This window comes from Mya arenaria, chromosome 12 (assembly GCF_026914265.1).
Source record: "Mya arenaria isolate MELC-2E11 chromosome 12, ASM2691426v1".
NCBI classification, from domain to species: domain Eukaryota; kingdom Metazoa; phylum Mollusca; class Bivalvia; order Myida; family Myidae; genus Mya; species Mya arenaria.
The window spans coordinates 19,159,164-19,181,241 of NC_069133.1; the positions used below are offsets into that span (position 1 = coordinate 19,159,164).

General features: G+C 34.2%; 1 protein-coding gene across 4 annotated transcripts in view; it reads right to left on the bottom strand.

Annotated features, from left to right (window-relative positions):
- Nucleotides 1-9,912: 9,912 nt before the first annotated feature.
- The window catches only part of LOC128211429 (uncharacterized), a 66,275-nt gene continuing 54,109 nt past the window's right edge, over nt 9,913-22,078 (bottom strand). For all 4 annotated transcript variants that reach the window (XM_052916209.1, XM_052916210.1, XM_052916208.1 and 1 more), the window contains 3 exons: nt 15,633-15,745; nt 14,164-14,378; nt 9,913-13,873 (listed from right to left, as the gene is read on the bottom strand). In XM_052916209.1, the coding sequence (XP_052772169.1) occupies nt 13,753-13,873; nt 14,164-14,378; nt 15,633-15,745 (449 nt within the window). In that variant the 3' untranslated portion in view covers nt 9,913-13,752. The remainder of the gene's footprint in view (nt 13,874-14,163; nt 14,379-15,632; nt 15,746-22,078) is intronic.

Consider the following 22,078-nt stretch of genomic DNA (forward strand, 5'->3'; position numbering starts at 1 on the left):
GAAAATAAATTCTCCAATAATTGTCTGTACGGGACATACGAGTACACCTTCAATTTTACCATAAAGAGGCATATCGTTGAGTTGCTAAGGCGATTACCACTACGATCAAGCTTGGTCGAGACATTATGTCACCAAAGACTTAGGCCTTTTATCAACACGCCGACATTTCATGATGAACAATTCGGCCATGCAATTTTATAATCCCCAAATGCACGCCTAAGTGACAGACTTGACAAGCCCAAATTAAATCCATTATGAAGAACAACATTGAAGTGTGAAACAAGAGGGCCCTATATCGCTCACCTCAGTAAAACCTTTTGCTATAGACTTGTTGATAATTAAAGGGCAATAACAGGGATTTGGCTTCTCTGATGTATTATGTCCATTCACATTCTCACCAAATTTTGTGATGATTGGACGAATGCTTGAAATATTATTGCTAGGACAAGAGCAATTTTAGGTAATTTCTATGATTAAAGCGCAATAACTCTCGGGTAACTACAGCAATTTTGCTAATTATCATGACGTTCATACACCTTTTGACCAAATTTGGTCATGACTGGACAAAGGGTTCAAAAGTAATTGATCGGACTACATACTGGATGGTGCCTGTCTGCCCTTCCATACATATTAGGTGGAACTATTATATGTCAAGTTTTTTTAACACATGATAAATATGTATTTGTTTAAAAAGATACAAAGGGCAATAAATCTTACAATATATAGGTTGAATTTATATAATTCGTCACAAAAAAAATCACAATTTACTGTGAAAAAGTTCATGAAGTGTGATGTTGGTACCTATAAAAAAAAACAGATGACACATATTCATAAAATTTATCAAAACAGCCTTTCTGACAAATTTCCAGGATATTTGGGCCGAAAATGTTACCTCTAGAGTGTTGACAAGATTTTCCATATTTCGGCTCTGTGACCTAGTGTTTCACCTCAGATGACCCATTATCGAACTTGAAATAGAAATCATCCAAACAACCTTTCTAACAAATTTATAGGATTATTGGGCTTAACATGTTACCTCTAGAGTGTTAACAAGGTGTTTCCATATGTGGGCTCTGTGACCTACTTTTTGACCCCAGATGACCCATATTCGAATTTGAGCTAGAAATTATCGAAACAACCTCTCTGACATATTTCAAGGATATTTGGGTTGAAAATGTTACCTCTAGCGTGTTTACAAGGTTTTTCCATATTTTGGCTCTGTGACCTAGTGTTTGACCCCAGATGACCCATATTCGAACTTGAGCTAGAAATCAACCAAACAACCTTTCTGACAAATTTCCAAGATATTTGGGGTGAAAATATTACCTCTAGAGTGCTAACAAGGTGTTTCCATTTTTGGGCTCTGTGACCTACTTTTTGACCCCAGATGACCCATATTCGAACTTGAGCTAGAAATTATCGAAACAACCTCTCTGACATATTTCAAGGATATTTGGGTTGAAAATGTTACCTCTAGAGTGTTAAAAAGGTTTTCCATATTTGGTCTCTGTGACCTAGTTTTTGATCCGTGATTACCTATATTCCAACTTGAGCATGAAATCATCGAAACAACCTTTTCGACAAATTTCCAGGATATTTGGGCTGAAAATGTTACATCTAAAGTGTTTACAAGGTTTTTCCTAGTGTTTGACCCCAGATGACTCATATTCGAACTCGTCCGAGTAATTACTGGAAAAACAACCTTACCAAGTTTCGTGACAATTGAGGCAAAAATGTGGCCACTTGGGTGTTAACAAACTAAGTGTGGACGGACGACAGACGACGGAAGTTATTCATATTGTGTGTAGTGTAGGTAAGATCAATGTCAAGGTTATTTTGGAAACAAAAGAAGGAAAATGAGTCCTTGATTTATAACATAGCAAGCCTTTAGTATTTTCGATTAAGTGATACATAAGTATTGTGTTGACGTCATACAATTGTTTTACTGCTTTTGAAGAGAAAACACATGTTATAAATATTCATCACATTTGTGTTGCACACAATGATAATGCTTGGTAGAGTGCGCTAAGTATCAATCTGTGCAACTTGTTTAACACTTTCATTTAACATTTATTTCTTATCCTCTATTTAGCATTGTCATAATATGGACCCGAAACTTCAAGATGAATTACTGGCACAAATTGCAATTGGTTCGAGTTCTTGGATCAAATTCAGTTATTGTTGCTAAAAGTACATGAAATGTATAAGGTCAATAAATCCAGTAAGAATTGACATGTCTACACTGCTAAATGTAAAAAGCCCGGACACAAGCCTTTGTACTATGACCTTTAAATGTCAGATGTGACCTTGACCTTTAAGGTATTTAGCCGGGTCATGGTCACTGCTCATCGTCTCAATAAGGACAACATTTGTACTAAGTAATATGGTAATCCATCAATGCAAAAGTTTTAGCGCGGACATGAGCATGTGTACTCTGACTTTTGTCTCATGTGACCCGGGTCAAGGTCACTGCACATCGTCTCAATGAGGACAACATTTGTACCAAGCAATATGGAAATCCATCAATGCATGAGTAAGTTAAAGCGCGGACACGACCATGTGTACTCTGACCTTTAAATGTCAGATGTGACCTTGACCTTTAAGGTATGGAGCCGGGTCATGGTCACTGTTCATCGTCTAAATGAGGACAACATTTGTACCAAGTAATATGGAAATCCATCAATGCATGAGTAAGTTAAAGCGCGGACACGAGCATGTGTACTCTGACCTTTAAATGTCTCGTGTGACCTTGACCTTTGAGGTATGGACCCGGGTCAAGGTCACTGCATATTGTCTCAATGAGGACAACATCTGTACCAAGTAATAAAGTAATCCACCAATGCATAAAAAAGTTATAGCCCGGACACGAAATGTTGCAGCTAGACGGACAGACAGACAGACGGACGAAGTGCATTCCTATTATCCCCTCCCCACTCCGTGGCGGGGGATTAAAAACTGATTTATTTATCGTTAGTATTTTATTAGCGACAAGAATAGTAAAAGGAAGCATGCTAAACATAATATATTAACCCGGCGTTGTTTTCATTTATAGGATAGGTATAGGTAGAAATTGCTCGCGGCTCACACGCCCGAGATTACACAAACACTTGAGAATGTACAAAAAAAAACTCGAGAACATACAAACACTCGAGAACATTCAAAGAGCACATATACATTCGGTAACAATGAAACACACGAAAGCATACAAGATTCAAGAACTTGAACACAAAGTGCTCCTCATTACATGATGGATATAATACATTGAATTAAACATATATACAACGATAACATGATAGGTTTGAAATCTCAGACATGAAAAAAAGAACTGATAATCAATATTTGAACATAAAACTTTACACTTGATACTTTTACAAGTCAAGTCAAGAGTTTATTTTGTAAATAAAGGCCTCCGGCCCAAAATACATTTCAAAATAGTAAACATCATACGTAATGCCTTAAGTTGTGTCATAGTACAATTATACATGAGATGAAAAAGTGAACAAAAAGTGTAACTATTCTTATTCCTTGATACAATTCATAAGATGAAATATGTACACTGCTAATTTTCTTATTGTGTTAAAGTCATTTGTGGATAGTAGGGCATAAAAACTATTCAGATTATCACCAGATTCATACCAATTTAACAAATATTGGTTCCTTATATATGTATATTTTTACAACGAAAAAAGGCATGGTATTCACAATCAATTTCAGATATATTATAGTTCAGTAGACAGAAATTGCATAATCGATCATGCAGTGCAATGCTCAATTGCCTTCCAAGTTCAATATGCAAATCATGATTAGAACATCTAAATTTAGCATATGTAATTTTATGTTTTAGTGGCATCTCTATCAACAAATATCGTTCGATTTTTAGTAAACTCTTAAATTGGCTGAAGTGGTAACATCGGCTGGCATTACTCACATGATCGTGCCAAGTTTGAGTAAAACAGTCAATTATCCTGTCTCTAAACATTTTAACAAATAAATTACAATTACCAATATCTTGTGATATCCAAGGATATCCAAAACCATAAGAAAAAAGAAGACTTTTTACTTTTTCTTCCCGCATCATCTAGGGACTTTAACATTCTGTAACATTGCCTTGTATACCTTCCAGATGGCATAGATAATAATTTACACCAATACCTTATACAATTTGTAAAATATGTTATACATAATGGTAATCTTCCACAGTCTCCTAAAACCATACAAGTATTCGTAGTTTTTCTTACATGTAAAAATTGTTTACATTATTTTGAATCATTTCAATGGTTTGGCTATACTCATATCCCCTTGTTTAGTACCAATGTTACAGGCAATAACTCCGTGACACTATTTGAGACTTTGACACAAGAGGTTAGACAAGAATACATCGATTTCGGAACTCTTAAGAATTTTCCAAACACACCTTTTCTTTCTAAGGATGAAAACAACTTAACATGGTTAACTTTATCAAATGCCTTACGGAAATCGACATACAAACAATAAAAACGTCCACCTTTCTTGGAAAGGTACTTTTGAGTCATTGCTTGTAGACAAAAAAACATTGTAAACAGCTGAATAACCCCGACGAAAACCAGCCTGAGATTAATCAATTTTCTGATTTTCTTCGGCCCAGTCATACAATCGTTTATTAATTACACCGGAGAAAATTTTATTTAATGTGTTCGTTATAGAAATGCCTCTATAATTTCCAGGTATATTGCAAGGACTCGACTTATGTATTGGAGTAATAATACTGCTGCCCCACGAAACGGGAAAATTACCTGTTTCTAGTATCTTATTAAACAAAAGCAAAAGAACTGGTGCAATATCAGCAAGTGTGTTTTTATAAAATTCCGCCGGAATACCATCAAGTCCACAACTTTTACCATTTATAAGTTTCGATATGGACAGTTCAATCTCATGTAATGTAAATGTCATTAAGAGAGCTCGCCGTTTCATCGGCATATGCATGATTATTTCTAATATAAGGATCAACAACATGAGAGTCTTCAGCAAATAAAAGACCACGAAAATACTGGAACCATTCCTCACTAGAAATACTAGAGTCTATAGCTTTAATGGGCTTACTCTTCTTTAGAACTTTCCAAAACGAACTGGGATTATCACTACTATTTACTAATGCCAATCTATTCGAACGTTGATACTCGTAACGTTTTCTGTCACAACAATTCTTAAAATAATTTCGCCTGTCTTTATAAAACCTGAGATCTGATCCTAAGTTAGTAACTCTGAATTAACGTAGAGCAGCATATTTTATTGATTTTAATCGATCACACTCTCGTCCCACCATGCGGGCTGAGAAGAAACATATCGAAACTTCTGCAACATGCAGCTGCCCGCTTCCTGATATAAGGAAGTAATAGAATCTACAGCAGAGTTTACATTCGTGCCTATGGATCCAATCAGTGATTCATACTTAGTCTCTAACAAGTCTCTAAATTTCAATAAATTTCAATAAAAAATCATCCTTTACAGAACTGCGCCAACGGAATTTCTTAATTGAGCCTTGCAAATTTACATCAGTGTTCTGTTCATTATCATGTAAAATCATTGGAACTCAAAAACACATGTAATAGGAAAATGGTCTGAATCATCTCTATCTAAGACCTTAAAATCTTTAACATACTGAAATAACGTGGAAGACGCGACCATACTTACGTACTTAAGTACTTGATGACCTCTGCATTGTCATTATATTTATTTAATCTTCAAATGTTCCACGATATAATCTTCAATTCATTGTCTCTATTTTGTAAGCCTCGGCCTAATCCCTATGCATTAGAAGATTCGGAAAGTTCGTCATCATCGGTAGTCCTCGATTGGTTGGTATCCGTCATGTGACTGACCGTTGTCAACGCTACCGTTACCGCGCTGACTTCCGACCAATCGATGTCCATCATCGGTGCGGTAGTTCCCATGCCCACGTGATGCGTCTGCACGTGGCCTCGTTTGCTTGCCGATATAAACAATCTGCTCAGTTTGCTCGTCATATTTGTAAATACTATCATTCACAAATAGTTTATCAAATCGCACAGAAGCATAATGAATATTGGTGCGTTTACGAATCATACGCTCACCCAGCATTTTGCATTACCCTAACATTTCACTTACACAGTGAGGATGGACTAACAACTTATTAGTAAATATTTATATAATCATTTTCATGATGAAAGCTAGATTTTTAAATATATATTATGGTATGCAAAAAAGCTAGAATGTAGACGACGTTTAAATGCTTTAGAAATAAATTTGCACAAATTAAGCTGTTCTGAATAGTTCGTATCTTGCATAAGATCAATGAATTTCATCATACTAGGCCTAACGATATATTATTTTTCCTCAAATACATTCTACGTAAATCAGCATGTACATCACAGACACAAACAAAATGAAACTCATCTCCAATGTCACCATTATCACATGTGGTGCAATAACGTTCATGATGATCAATTCTGTTATTTCCATAACGCCCAGTTTCGTAATTGGTGATACGAGAGTCTCAATTTAGTATGAGGAATTCGATACTTTGTAGAAAATTTATCCAGATACATAGAACGTTCGAAAGAAGTTTTAAAATGTTTGTAAGTACACAAGACTGGGCTGTTATGTATAGAATCATACCATTATTGTTTAAATTGATCAACAAGGCGTTCTTTAAAAACTAAATAGAACGTGTTCACATCGACACAGCTAGGGTTTATCCAAACATTTGAAAAACCAGTTGTGTTAAGCAACACTTTTACATTACTAGCCCAATTTGTTTTCCCTTTCGCACAATCTGATAAAAGGTTATTATTCAATGTACTAACGCTAATATCTTGTTACATACAATGGATATCTTCCTAGTTTACCATAAATTGACACTGTCGATGTAGACTGTTTAACATGTAATAATAATTTACATAACTTCAGATGAACCCTTTCAATTTCCTTATTTTTTCCAAATCCCCAAATTTCACAACAGTTATTAAGAACTGATGAGACAAATGCATCAAACAGTTGACATACTGCACTTGGTTTTAAAGGCTTATTTATAACATTTGAAAGAAGGACATTAAGAACCTTGAAACCTTTACCAGCAAGTATCGATTGATTCAATATAAAACTTCCAGTATAATTAAACACCGTTCCAAGATAATTGAAATTATCAACAACTTCTAAGTTACAGCCATTGTATGTCCATTTTTCAACAATTTTGACAGGACCTCGTTTTCTAAACAAACTATTTTACTTTTATCTGGATTCCCCAACATTTACAATATGAATTCAACAAATTTGATCTTTTTTGCAAATCTTCTGGGGACTGCCCCATCATAACCATATCATCTGCAAATAACATAAGTATGAAATATATTTCTTCTAAAAGTAATACCTGAGTCAATACTATCAAATACATACAACTCCAGATCTTCTAAAAATATCGGAGATATCATTTCACCTTGCTTTAAGCCTATATAACATTCAAAGAATTCAGAAAATGAGCTACACTTCCTAACACGCGCTTTTACCTTAGAGTACATATCGCGTATAATTTTCAACGTTTTTCCACGAACAACTACATTATATAACTTAACCCAAAGACCATTTCTATAAATACTATCAAAGGCTTTCTTAAAATATATAAATGCACAGGCTAAGCGTTTATTTTCATTCAAAAAATTTACTTATAGTAGCATTCAGCACAAAAATTGCATCAACTGTTGAGCGACCTTTTCTAAAACCAAATTGGACATCACTTATCATATAATTACTTTCAGCCCAATTTGTAATACGTTAATTAAGTATTCCTGTATTTCTTTAGAGAAACAACGGAAAGCGTAATACCTCTATAATTATTTACATCAAGGGGGTCATTTTTCATAAACTAAGGAACTATAATACCTTCCATCCATTGGTCGGGAAAACATATGAAGAATACCGTTAAAAATGTCTTCCAAATGAGACGATAAAACGTCAATAGTTGCAATGAAGTATTCATTTAACAATTTGTCACCGGCGAAAGCTTTATTTTTCTTTAATACTTTTGTAAAATTTTCAATTTCCTGCACAGTGATTGGAGTATGAAGCCCTTCAAATATGCAATCATTGCTATCAAAATCATCTTTCTGCATTTACATTTGACAAAGTTGGCATATCGTCGTTCAAAGTTGAAAAATAGCGAAATAATTCATCATTGCTAATATCATTACTATTAGATTTCCTTTTACTGAAATGCCTCCAAAAATCTGTTGGTTTACAGTGCCTTAGCTTTTCAATTGCCTTTAACTTATTAATTTCACAACGTCTTTTCTTCTTTTTAACAAGGCATTTATAAAGCTTTTTATTTTCTCAAAATGATCACCTATTAATTTCATTTTTACAACTAGTATATTTATTAATTGCATTGATATACAAACATTTAGCATTAAAGCATTCTTCATCAAAACGGTCAGCCTTTTTACATACGCCTTAATCAACAAAGGGTTTATCGGTTACCATGGTAGTTTTTGAAAACAAAGGCTCTGCTACAGAATTAATGACATCTGTAAATGTTTTTATACAATCATTTACTGCAACACGACTATCAAACGTAACATCATTCACAATAGAGTTGAAAACGGACAATTTTGCAACAATATCGCGTCGAAGTGTCAAAAAGTGGATCATTCCATCGAATACTAGATTTGACATATTCGTGAGAACTATATAATAGATCATGACCAATAGGTATGCTAAAATAAATCGGGGCATGATCTGACCACTCGTTAAATACACTTATGGCAAAATTCTGTGCATATATAACCGTTTTTCTCCTGAATTTTTTCTGCTTCCTTGACCGTTGACTTAATGTTGTCAAAATAAATATGGATAATATCAGTCATAACCGACTTTTAACCCAGGTATAAAGTTCCAGGACTGGTAGTATCTTTCCTTTTTGGAGCAGAAATCGTTTAAACGAATCGTTTTTCCCCCGAAGGTCACCGCAACCTTTACTTTTGACATACTGATCTGAAAATAAATAGTGACCAAAGTCGTGACCAACTGGCATACCTAACATGAAGTTCCAAAGTCAAAGCGTTCATTAGTTATTGATCAGAAACTACCAACGAATCGTTTTTTCACATGAAGGTCATTTCGGTCTTAGCCTGTAACATACTGATCTTGAAACTAATAGGGATCATTTAACGCCAACAACTCTGAAGTAACAAGAGTTCAGTGCAAACTTATCACCAGGTGCGCAACATCTAATAACTCCGGATATATACACAAAATGCACTACTATATTTTATATTCATATTAAGACCAATTTATCTGTGGAACACAGCTTCGCATACTGATAAACATTATTATAGACCTTTCATGCGAGTAGCTCAATTACCTTTTGGGGTTACATACGACACATAAACCACATATATTTACAATAATTGTGTAATGTCATGCAAATAACAAAATGTATTAGATCAGTTGACGGGGAGACATAATTAGTAGGCAAATCACATTTTCATTTAACTGTTCCTGTTGTGTATATCATCTCAGCATTTTATTTACTTCCAACCGAATTTAAAGGCGGATATATCATATGTTTCTATTTTTTCTTGAAACTACATTTCTGCACAGCATGTAGCGCGGGAAATTACATTGTTTTGTGGTGTTCGTCTCATCAGCACCGCAGGTGAAACAGTTAGGTCTTCTTTGATATTTTAGGCCGAAAAAAATGTGACACTTGTCATCATATAATAAAGTTTGCAACATATTTCCTGAACTCGTTGAATAAAATGATTTAATACAAACGCAACACAATTCGAAACGCAATACGTTCGTCCGTATGAAACCTACTGCAGTTCGGCCGTATTCCACTCTGCTTATGTCAAGGCAGAGCAAATACTATTAAGTTGTGATGACGTCAAAAAACAAAATTGATTCATTAAAAAGTAATTTATTAATATAATAACGTATCTAGAACATAATTAAAACCAGTCATGTATATATATTATAAAGGGTTATTAGTCCAGCGTTTTTTTATCGAAAGTTCGTTTCCGACTCTGGATTTTGGTAAAATTTTACCAGCAGATCCAACGGAATATAATTTATGATCTCGGATCAAAACGCCTTCTAAGCCCTATTGTATTATATATTCGGCACAAAAGCCTTGCGACAGAGTATATAATTGAAAAATGTGTATATTTTGAAGTTCGATTTTTGGTTTTATACCATTGTTAAATGAGATTTTTTTGCCAGTTAATCTACGTCCAATTTCAAAGGGATTGATTGTATTTAGGGGTAAGACAGGAAGTCACATGCTTGCAATCATGCGAGGGGTGAACGCAATAAAATGGTTCTAAATGACATCAAATAAAAGAGCAGAAAGAACCTTTCCGCGTTCCATCCCTCGAATGCATCGTCATTGAACAAACACTGCTTAAATTATACGCACGTTGCGCAAACGACTGACGTCAAATGTTAAATCTGACGTCTCCTGGTAATATTAAGATGATCATATACATGTCAACTGAAATGTAATCTCCAAATATTTGAACCTCGCATCCATGATCAAATCTTGAAATTTCGCAATGCTGCTTTTATATGTAAACTTCCGCCAGACTCTTAACAGTATCAAATGACGCTGTTAGTGATTTTTCTATATCATTTTACCTATATATTAGGGCAGGCAAGAGTGTATATCTTCCACAACTTTACAACACTTGTGACTAATGTTAAGCAATGTTATTTAAAATAATGAAATCATTTTAAACTCTATACAACATATTTCTTAAACAGTGACACAAATTTATTTATGACTTATCATAAGTTAACATGTGAAAATAATATTATAGAATAAACTTATCATTGTAAAAATCATCATTGTTGTAGTTTTAACGTTTACAATGTATTGTAATGTTCAATAAATCAAATTCTTTTGAATAAATCACACGACGTGTTTGAATCAACTTCAACAACAACAAAAACATAAACAACAACAAGCACAAACACCTACAAGCATCACAGGTCACCTATACCATTTATTCGACAAATAGATGTGATATTGTCGTCTATTTGTTCAAATGGTTTTCAAATTATCATAACATTAATATTAATAAAACATTTAAACACATATATTATAAGGAAAACACAGACATGATGAATATTTATTAAAATACAACATGCAATCATGTAATATGTTTCTACCCCCAAAATAAAATTACTATTTCTCATGTTTATACTTATTGTTAAGCATGTTTTGTTTCATGGCGGTTACTTTACGTATTTAAAAAGTATTGTAAGAAGTAAGATTAACTTTTGTTAAGTAGATTACGTTGACCCAGATTGTGGTCTTGTTATTATGGTGGGGGAATCAGACTACACTGAGAAAACCCACTTGTTCGGCTTGGTGACTACAAACCAAAAACACATAGTCCGGGCCGGGTATCCAAACCGGGACGCCATGGTGAGAAGCGAGTGTGCTGACCGTTTAGTGCGGCTAGTTTATCAAAAAATAACAGAGACTGACATTAAATATATATGACTGAAACATGAGCTTGATACATATATAAAGATGCAACGTCCAATCTTACAAATTAACTAAAAAATCCACAAACCCACATCAGACATTTCGGAAACCAAAGAAAGAAACCATATCAGGTGCTTCTTTGTCGGACTAAAAATGAAAGCGCAACAATATATTCGGAATAATATGGCCTTTAAAGAACGAAATGCGCATGTTCAAATCAAACATGATTCATAAAACACTTCGAAAAGCACATAACCTCACCATAATCTGTGAACATGTATAAGCAATATTGTAGTTTAAACATAATAATGTTTCAATAACATACACTTTGGTTGAAGATAAAAAAAAACACACACAATAACACTGTTTACAAACATACATAGTCATAGCTATATAAATTTAAAGTGTAAGATAAAAAAAATCCATCCTGAATAAAATAGCAAACATTAAATACAGAAGTTGTGTGTCAACACAATTATTTATAGAATGAACAGAATATTGTGAATTTTATTATCCTAATTATTTACAAACTATTGAAATATCGGAAAGCATGAAGGTAAAATACATACAAGAACACCGCCTGCAGGTGCTGAACGCTCGTCTGATTTTATCCGTTTACATACATTTGATAGTGACCAGATATTTCAAAGTTTTAATGTAATAGCTTTGATAGTTTGAATGTAAGTGACCCACGCACAAAACTTAATTTATCAGACTAGCTAAAAATTACAAAGTCCAAAATTACTAAAATATCCCCCACCTCCCCTACCCTTCCAATTGTGTGACTCAACAACCCATTTGAAATATTTAAGTGCATTGGCCATTTATTGTCTGTGAAAAAAACATCAAGCCAACAAAAAATGAAGAAGATATGTCTTATTCTCAAAATCAACCAAAATCTATCAAAATTCACGTTTTCAACACAAAAAACAGGTGAAATCAGTATCTATAGGTTACAATGGGAAGAAGTTTATTAGATGAACAATTCCCCAAGTTTCAAAATTTGATAGTTTCCATGTAGTGACCTAAACGCAAAACAAACGCCGACGACGACAATCAAGTGATAACAATAGCTCGTCATTTTTTTTTTCCAAAAATCAGACGAGCTAAAAAATGATAATACACCTGGTTTAGGTGATGTTAAATGTAATAATGAATTGCATGAGACAATTGACACAGAGCACAGTGCAAAGCTAAAGTTAACTAAGTTTGAAAAAAAACTTTTCAAATTACAATTAAGCATCGTAAACGGATAACATAATGAGTATGTGATAATCTGACTTTAAAACAATTTGTTTGTACAAGAGGTGTTAGTTTTAATCCTGCATAAACTACATGTATTACAATTATACTATATACACTTGACGAATTTTCGAACTACACCTTCAAATATTTGATTATAGAATGCTTTTTTTCTTAAAAAGTACACAATTGATCAAAAAGCAGAAAAAAAACACTCATATGAGTCTTCATTAAACCATATTCTCAAAACAACACACAAGGCACATTCAACACAAAAAAAACGTTGAAGGAATAATTCGAAATCCGTCAATAGATATTCCGTTGAATCTAATCAATGCCATTATTAGTAGCAATCCTCATTACTCTGGCTTAAAATAGTGTTCAGTTATGCTTCTTGATCACCGGAGAAAATCTGATAAGCGCCAAAACCCACGTGTGGTACTGTTGTTGTTCCATTTAAACATTGTTCTAAGTGCATTTTAGATTGACTGCATGTCCATAAGCTTTGCCATTAAATTACATTACTCCGTTTTATATATGTGCGTGAATTTTAATGGCCGCCTATCAAAATCTGGCATATATTATGTGCATCTCACTTGCAAAAACGTAGTTCAATTCCTCTTTAAAACGTTTATTGTGTGTTCAGATATATGTTGCAATACGGCACAATGAAGTATGAAAGCTATAAACTTTCTTTACTAACAATGTTCGTTTGGCCTTGATCAGGATTTTTAAATTTAAGGTTTTAAGGCTTGTGCAGGTTGAATTTATTTTGCCAAAATAGTAAAACAAAATGTTGTTGAAATATGTGATTTTCATTTTCGAGAGAATTGACAGCTTTTCAGTGATTTTTTTTTATATTTATCCCTTTAAAATACTATTGTATTAAAATAGTATATATCCATTCTCTTATCAACGCTTAATTGCTACAAAAATGTAGAAAATTGCTTTTTAGAATAAAACAGAAAGTGTCTAGATATTATGTTTAGACACTTATGTAGTCAATCGTCTCAGTTGGTATACACTACTCCCTCAAGTCTTGATACAGAATCAATGTCCTTTTCAGTAACGCCATTTATTTCCAATTCTTCTTTTACCCGGTCCAGATACGTGTCATCAGGATAGCCAGATCTGCGAAATACATAATAAGTTTTTGTGTTTTACCATTTAATACAGTTCTAAACACAACATGGCTCACCATATATAAATTACAATTTAGTCAAAATGCTACAAGACCGTATTGCATGTTTTAAATTATCGAATATCGATTGCATTCATAACACTATTTCTATTTTCAATCAACAATAGTATATAACAATCATTTGGACATGTACAGGAACCAAAGGGTTTTCAATGGGTCCAAACTGACTATGGGAGTAGACAATGAAATTGCCCATAACATTAAAGCATTATAGATTTACTGTGTATAAGGCTTCGGGTCTGTCTTGTGATGTATATCATTCCAAGTTATCACTCCATCTCGACGCGTGGTCCGGGAATTCCCAATGGTGAAGACCAGCTTTCTTTTAAAAGCAATTTTCATCATTCGACATATGGTCTTCCCGGCAGCATTGTCAGGCAAATACCCAGTTCGCCTTATCCCCCTATAAGAGCTTCCAGGATTTGGGTGACCTTCCTGTAACGAGTTTGTTATGCGCAGCATAAATTAACGATACCCTAAGTAATGCATATCATGTGCATAGTTGTATGTGCAGTTTAATAATAATTGCATGTAAACGGAGTACAAGGCTTTCTTAACGCATACACTCCACATAATTTTAAGCCATAATGTATTTAGCATTATTTCAACAAACTCATGTTAATGAAAAAAGTATGGTAAACTAGCGCTTAATTGACATTTATGTATTTTTAGAGCACAATTAATATTTGAGTAGAAACGACACACTCAGGATCTGACACTATCCTCTGTCAAATATTTCATTTCTAGAAATCACCATCAGGATTGGTTTAACCAACTAATACCAAGTAAAGTTTCAAAACAATATAACTACTTTTCAAACTTTTCATTATATTTAATTAAATTGAATTAACATTAAATTACAATTAAAATTAAAAATAAAATTAAATCAAAATTAAAATAAATTAAAATAAATTAAATTAAATTAAATTTAGTTAAAATAGAATTAAAAATTTAATTAAAAAAAAATAAGAAAAATAATTTCAATTTAATATTTTCAATATATACATATTTTTGCATCAGGAGTGATAATTAGCACAAACGTAAGTCATCAGAGTTATTATCTAAACAATTGTTAACAATCAAGTTAGTTTAAGGGAACATACTTTGAAGATTTTTATCAAATACCATACAATTTTATTAAGCAAAATAGCATCAAAATAATAATAAAGAAAACTTGTGTGCAAACAATCAATAGTTTATATTGTTTAGTTTTTATCTCAAATCAATTCAATTAGAAATCACATCTTGATGAATATTAATAAAACAATAAAATATACAGGGACAAGCAAAGTAGGTTTCTTTTGTTTCATATGTGGAAATATTATTTATCTGTAATAGAATGCATATAAATATATCAAATATCCATGCGATCAATATGTTTCTTATGTATTGTTCTCCATGGCTTTAGAGTACGGGGTGTCATTGTGCCATAATGTTGCGCCTTCCTGGCATGCAAAAGGCCCAACATGAGCTTTACAAAATGTATGGTATAGAAATGGTTTCATAATGGCTTAAATAAGTTTAAGTCTGTCTGCATTTAATACACATTGGATACTGTATATTATTTTGTTAAGTAGAGAAGGTAATTGATTGATGGCAGTTGTTATCACATTTAAGCATACATCAATTTGTAGTGAATATAAATTATGTTATTTATCATAAATATTCGTTCTGCAAACCGACACATACCTGTTGTTTCCCATCTGGGAATTCGTATCTCATCAAAATGCTTCCACAATTCCAATAACCATGGCAATTACGACTTTCTTTGGACACAATCATTTTACCGGTAGGTTGGTTGCCTATATTTATACATAAGGTACATGTATAATTGACTGATTTGCAAAATATATACAGAAATACGTAAGTCCAACATATATGCTTCCAGCTTCAATAGGTTCGAAAACCTCCGCTGAGAATTTATGTTTTTCTAGCTAATTATCTCCATACAACAAGAATATCGTTGAAAGCAATTCCCATACGCCCATATTCTATGAAAAGGCAGAAATTGTATTGCAATGAGCTGAAGGAAGCTTATCGGTTATAGCAGTAGAATACACAGTTTAAAAAAATCATAACATGCAAAGATACGGTCATCAGTAGTAGAAGAATGTTGGATGATAGCCTGAATAAGGATCTCAAATCGTTTTATAACGTCATTGCCATCTATCTGTATACAATGTTTTTCAAATTCCTTAAGAAGATTCCAAGAAATCCTGTTGTGGAAAAAATGTTTATTGGATATAACTAAATAAATTTGCAGGGTATAGTTAAAATTCTTCGATTCTTCCCTGTCATTGCCATCTGTTTTTTATGCAATATGAATCTCTCAAGAACATTCTAAGATATGGCTTGGACAAGCACCCATATATGAAGGATAGGATTATGAGTCTTGTGTACAGCATTTTTTTTATTTCTATCTATCTACATTCCAAGTGTCATTAAAGTCCCTTTAGCTCATTCAGACAAGCACTCATTATCGAAAATTATCGGGTAAAGGGCAGGTTTTTAAGGTAAGATAACTTAATACATATTCCGGGTAGGATTATGGTTCTGCACTTCACCTCAATTCATTGCCATTTATCTACACTTGGTGTTTTATTTCAATCCCTAGAGTAGTTTCCAAGTTATTTTCCAGACAAACTCCCGTTTTCAAAAACTATCAGATAAGAGAGGTGTAAGGGGGTAATAAAAACACGCAGGGCATGATTATTGTTCTTGCGTAAGGCAATTTCTCTTATGGCCATGTATCTATATTTCAAGTGTTATTTCAATCCCTTAAGTATATTCCAAGATATGGCTGGGGTAATTACCATTCATGTTATGGTTTCTTGTGCACTGCACTTCTTCTCAGTGCAATCTATCTGTATATGAAAGTTTTATTTCAATCCCATCAGTATTTTGAAGGTTTTTTTCCGAACATGGTTGTGATGGACGGACGGACAACACAGCAACTGTACACGTTCCCTTATTGGGCATTTGCAACCCTCACCCCCCCCCACACACACACCCCAGTGTTACGTTAGATGAGAGCGTGAATGTTGCATGGCCCACTGACAGATTATTTGAATAAGCTTGAAATACCATCATATGAAAAATTCTATATATTATCTTAAATGTCATATTAAAAGAAATGCTATGAATACCAATGTTGTCTGAACTATTCATATGAGAGCATGCTGTATGTTGTCCGCTATGTAGTATATGGACAAGATTAGACACAGAGACAGCGCGCTCGACTATTCCGCCGCTTTTCGGTGTATGGATTGAAAAGTTTTGGCGAAACATGCATAGATCATTGTTAGATTATATTTCAATGCAATACATGATGTGCTCAGATATTTATATCAATTGAATGGAAAATATTTGAGGTGGTACGCAAACTTTAACGTAAATTCTAAGTCGAAAAAGGGGCATAATTTTGCAAAATGCTTGATAGAGTTGCCTCCTCCTGTGAACAGGCTGGGGGCATGATGGTGAACAAGCGTGCAAAGTTTCAAAGCCAGATGTCAATGGACTTTGAAAATATTTGAGGTGGTACACAAACTTTAACGTAAATTCTAAGTCGAAAAAGGGGAATAAACCTGTCAAAATGCTTGATAGAGTTACCTCCTCCTGTGTACAGGTTGGAGGCATGATGGTGAACAAGCGTGCGAAGTTTCAAAGCCATATGTCAATGGACTTTGAAAATATTTGAGATGGTATGCAAACTTCAACGTAAATTCTAAGTAGAACAAGAGCTGTCACAGTATGTGACGGATGGGAAATTTTGTTTAGTGAAAATGCCGAAATTGGGAAATTTTACGGTAAAAGAAAAAGTTGTCTAGTCTCCTACGAATTAGGAAATGATTTAATATTAGTTTATTTCCCTTTAAAATACCTAAATGGCAGAAATATCAATCCTTGGGTGTAAATATCTATTACAATAAATCATGACAGATAATATTGAACAATGATTTCTGATTTCAATTATCAAAAAACCTTTACATCACATAATTCATAAGGATGTTGAAAATAAACTAGTACAGGTAAAGACTTTCTAAAATATATACCTTTTTTTTATTTTGGATTGGGATTTTTTTCTCAAGATTGGGAAAAATATCTTATATTTTGCTTTGGGAATGGGTCCGATGGTCGGACCAGTGGGTACTATAGAAAAAGCCCTGTATGAACAAGGTCAGTACATGAAAAGTTGATCTTGCCTTTACGTGTCAAATACATATGGCAAGTTATTCTAAATTGCCTCTGAACATAAAAAATACCACCCATACTGGACAACCTACACTGGTATGTCCTTATATTCAGCATTCCATTGTGAATAAACAGCAAGAGTATCTTTCACTTTAGAGGTAGGGACATGGGTCTTACAGCCCGGACACGACAACCTATACTCTATGTCCTTATATGCAGCACTAAATTGTGATTAAACTCTTAAGTGTGAACTTGACATAAGAGGTAGGGACACGGGTCTTGCACGCAACACTTCGTCTTGGTATGTGGAACACATGTGGCAAGTTATTTTAAAATCTGTCCAAACAAGGGAAAGTTACAGCTCGGACACGACAACCTATACTCTATGTCCTTATATGCAGCACTAAATTGTGAATAAACACCTAATTGTGAACTTGACCTTAGAGGTAGGGACACGGGTCTTGCCCGCAACATCTCGTCTTGGTATGTGGAACACATGTGGCAAGTTATTTTGAAATCTGTCTATACAAGGGAAAGTTACAGCCTGGACACGACATCCTATTCTCTATGTCCTTAAATGCCGCACTCCATTGTGACTAAACACTAAGTGTGACCTTAACCTTAGAGGTACGGACAATTGTCTTGCACACTACACGTTGTCTTGGTATGTGGAACACATGTGGCAAGTTATTTTAAAATATGTCCATACAAGGGAAAGTTACAGCCTGGACACGACAACCTATACTCGATGTCCATATATGCAGCAACCCATTGTGAATTAAAAATAACTGTGTACCTTGACCTTAGAGGTAGGGACACGGGTCTTGCACGCGACACGTCGTCTTGGTATGTGGAACACATGTGGCAAGTTATTTTAAAATCTGTCCATATAAGGGGAAGTTACCGTCCGGACACGACAACCTATACTCTATGTCCTTATATGCAGCACTCCATTGTGAATAAACACTAAGTGTGCCCTTGACCTTATAGAGGTAGGGACACGGGTCTTGCACGCAACACGTCGTCTAGGTATGTGGAACTATTCTCTATGTCCTTAAATGCCGCACTCCATTGTGACTAAACACTAAGTGTGACCTTAACCTTAGAGGTACGGACAAGTGTCTTGCACACTACACGTTGTCTTGGTATGTGGAACACATGTGGCAAGTTATTTTAAAATCTGTCCATGCAAGGGAAAGTTACAGCCCGGACACGAGTTATCAGACACATGGACGGACGGACGGACGGACGGACGGACGGACGGACAGACGGACGGACGGACGGACGGTGCGATTTTAATATGCCCACCTTTGGGAGCATAAAAATTTAATAATCCATAACTGAGTTTACATCGGCCTCATGCTATCTCACCCCAACAACACCTTTCTTATAACCAGGTTTTACTTTGGTTTAAAATATAAACATGTGCCTGTCACAAGCAATATAAAGAGAGGGCCATGACGGCCCTAAATTGCTCACCTGAGTAAAAGAGATTAACCTTTGTTATCAATATAGCTTATTATTTGTTCTCAAAGAATATTGAAAAAACATACTGGTCAAACATGTTGCCTGGATAATCACTGACAGGACTTGTCACAGTTGCCTGCACACTGACAGGACATGCCATAGTTTCCTGCACACTGACAGGAGTTGTTGATTGACTGCACACTGACAGATTTTTGTTCAGTTGCCTGTACACTGACAGGACTTTGTTCAGTTGCCTGAACACTGACAGGACTTGATAATTGACTGCACACTGACAGCACTTGGTACAGATACCTACACATTGACAGGACTTTTTTCAGTTGCCTGCACACTGACAGGACTTTGTTCAAATTCCTGCACACTGACAGGACTTCGTTCAATTGCCTTCACACTGACAAAACTATGTTAATTGCTTGCACACTGAAAGAACTTTTAGTATAGATACACAAACAACTGACAGAACTTAATTCAATTGCCTGCACACTGACAAAACTATGCTTAATTGCTTGCACACTGAAAAAACTTTTAGTATAGATACACAAACAACAAACAGTGCACCACCCAATAAAATCAATTAACTGCCTTAACCTCTAAAAACCAAAAAGCAGATCACATTGAAATTCTATTCTTGCTTCTTACATCAAGGACAACATCATCATCCTTCAAATATTAATACATGTAATCAAAAATTTCTATATAAGGCCTATTCAATATCAACACAGAAGGTAAGGTTGTAGCTTGGAATAATATACCTTAAGTTAACAATAATATACATAAAGTTAAATTGAAATGTCTGGTTAATAAATTTATCATTAAATAAAAATGAAATTTCTTCTAAAGAATAAAGTGTATTATAATTATTTTAAAATATGAACCTGAAAAAAGAACAATAATTACCTTAGAAGTGACTATGTTGAAGACTTAATAAAACTGAAAATCTATTCCCTTGTTACAAAAATTATAAAGTAGTGGAATCTCCAACAAAAAGGGAGACCACAAAGCAAGACTTACTGTCCTTGTTTTAAGACTAAACTGTACATAACTATCAAATTTTAACAAAATGTATTTATAATGAACTTGTAACCCACTCGGTGAGGCCAGTTTTTCTCCAGTGGAATAATTTGAATAAACATGGTAGATAACCAATAGACAATGTTATACACCAATGATTTAAGCACTAGGCCTAATAGTATTTGCCAAAAACAGTTTTGTAATTTTTCCTTTAGATTGCTATGGCAATAAGAGTTCTGCATGGAATTTATTTCTTTGAACAATTTTGAAAAAGAACCAAAAGGATCACTCCTATTTAGTTTCATCAAAACTGTCCAAGCGGTATAGGAAAAAATGATGATTATAACCAATTGTTGACACTTCTCCATTAGGTTGCCATGGCAACCAGAGTATTGCATGAAATTCTTTTCTTTAATAAATTTTGAAAAAGCACCAACCAAGGATCATTCCTATGATGTTCCATTAAAATTATCCAAGGGGTTTAGGAGAAGATGATGAGTATAACCAATTGTTGACACTTTTCCATTAGGTTGCCATGGGAGAGTTTTGCATGGAATTCTTTTATTTGAACAATTTTGAAAAAGCACCAACCAAGGATCATTCCTATGAAGTTTCATTAAAATTGTCCAAGGGGTTTAGGAGAAGATGATGATTATAACCAATTAATGATGCATTTCCCTTCGGTTGCCATGGCAACCAAAGTTTAGCATCGAATTAATTTCTTTGAACCTTTTTTGAAAAAACTATGAAGTTTTCATTAAAATTGTCCAAGGGGTTTATGAGAAGATGGTGAATATGACCAATTATTTACACTTTTCCATTAGGTTGCCATGGCAACCAGAGTTCTGCATGGAATTCATTTCTTTGAACAATGTTGAAAAAGGACCAACCAAGGATAATTCCTATGAAGTTTCATTAAAATTGTCCAAGGGGTTTAGGAGATGATGATTATAACCAATTGTTGACGCCGCAAGACGAACGACAGACGCCGGACATAGACCGATCAAAATAGCTTACCTTGAGCACTTTGTGCTAAGGTGAGCTTAAAAGAAACAAGAGCTGTCACAGAGACAGCGCGCTCGACTATTCCGCCGCTTTTCAATGTAAGGATTGAAATGTTTTGGCGAAACATGCATGGATCACTGATAGATTATATTTCAATGCAATACATAATGTGCTGAGATATTAACATAAATGTGGTTACGTGCAAAATTTTAACGAAAATTTCTAAGTCTAATAATAAAGGGCCATTATTTGCAAAACAAAGTTATCTAACTTGATAATTCAATTAAGTTGGGTGGTTGAATAACATTGTATAAAGCCTCAATGCAATACATGAAATAGTTGTCGAGATATTATCCTATGTGTTCTAACATGCAAGACCGTAACCAGAATTTCTAAGTCGCATAATAAAGGGGCAAAAATTATATATTATAAAAGATAGAGTT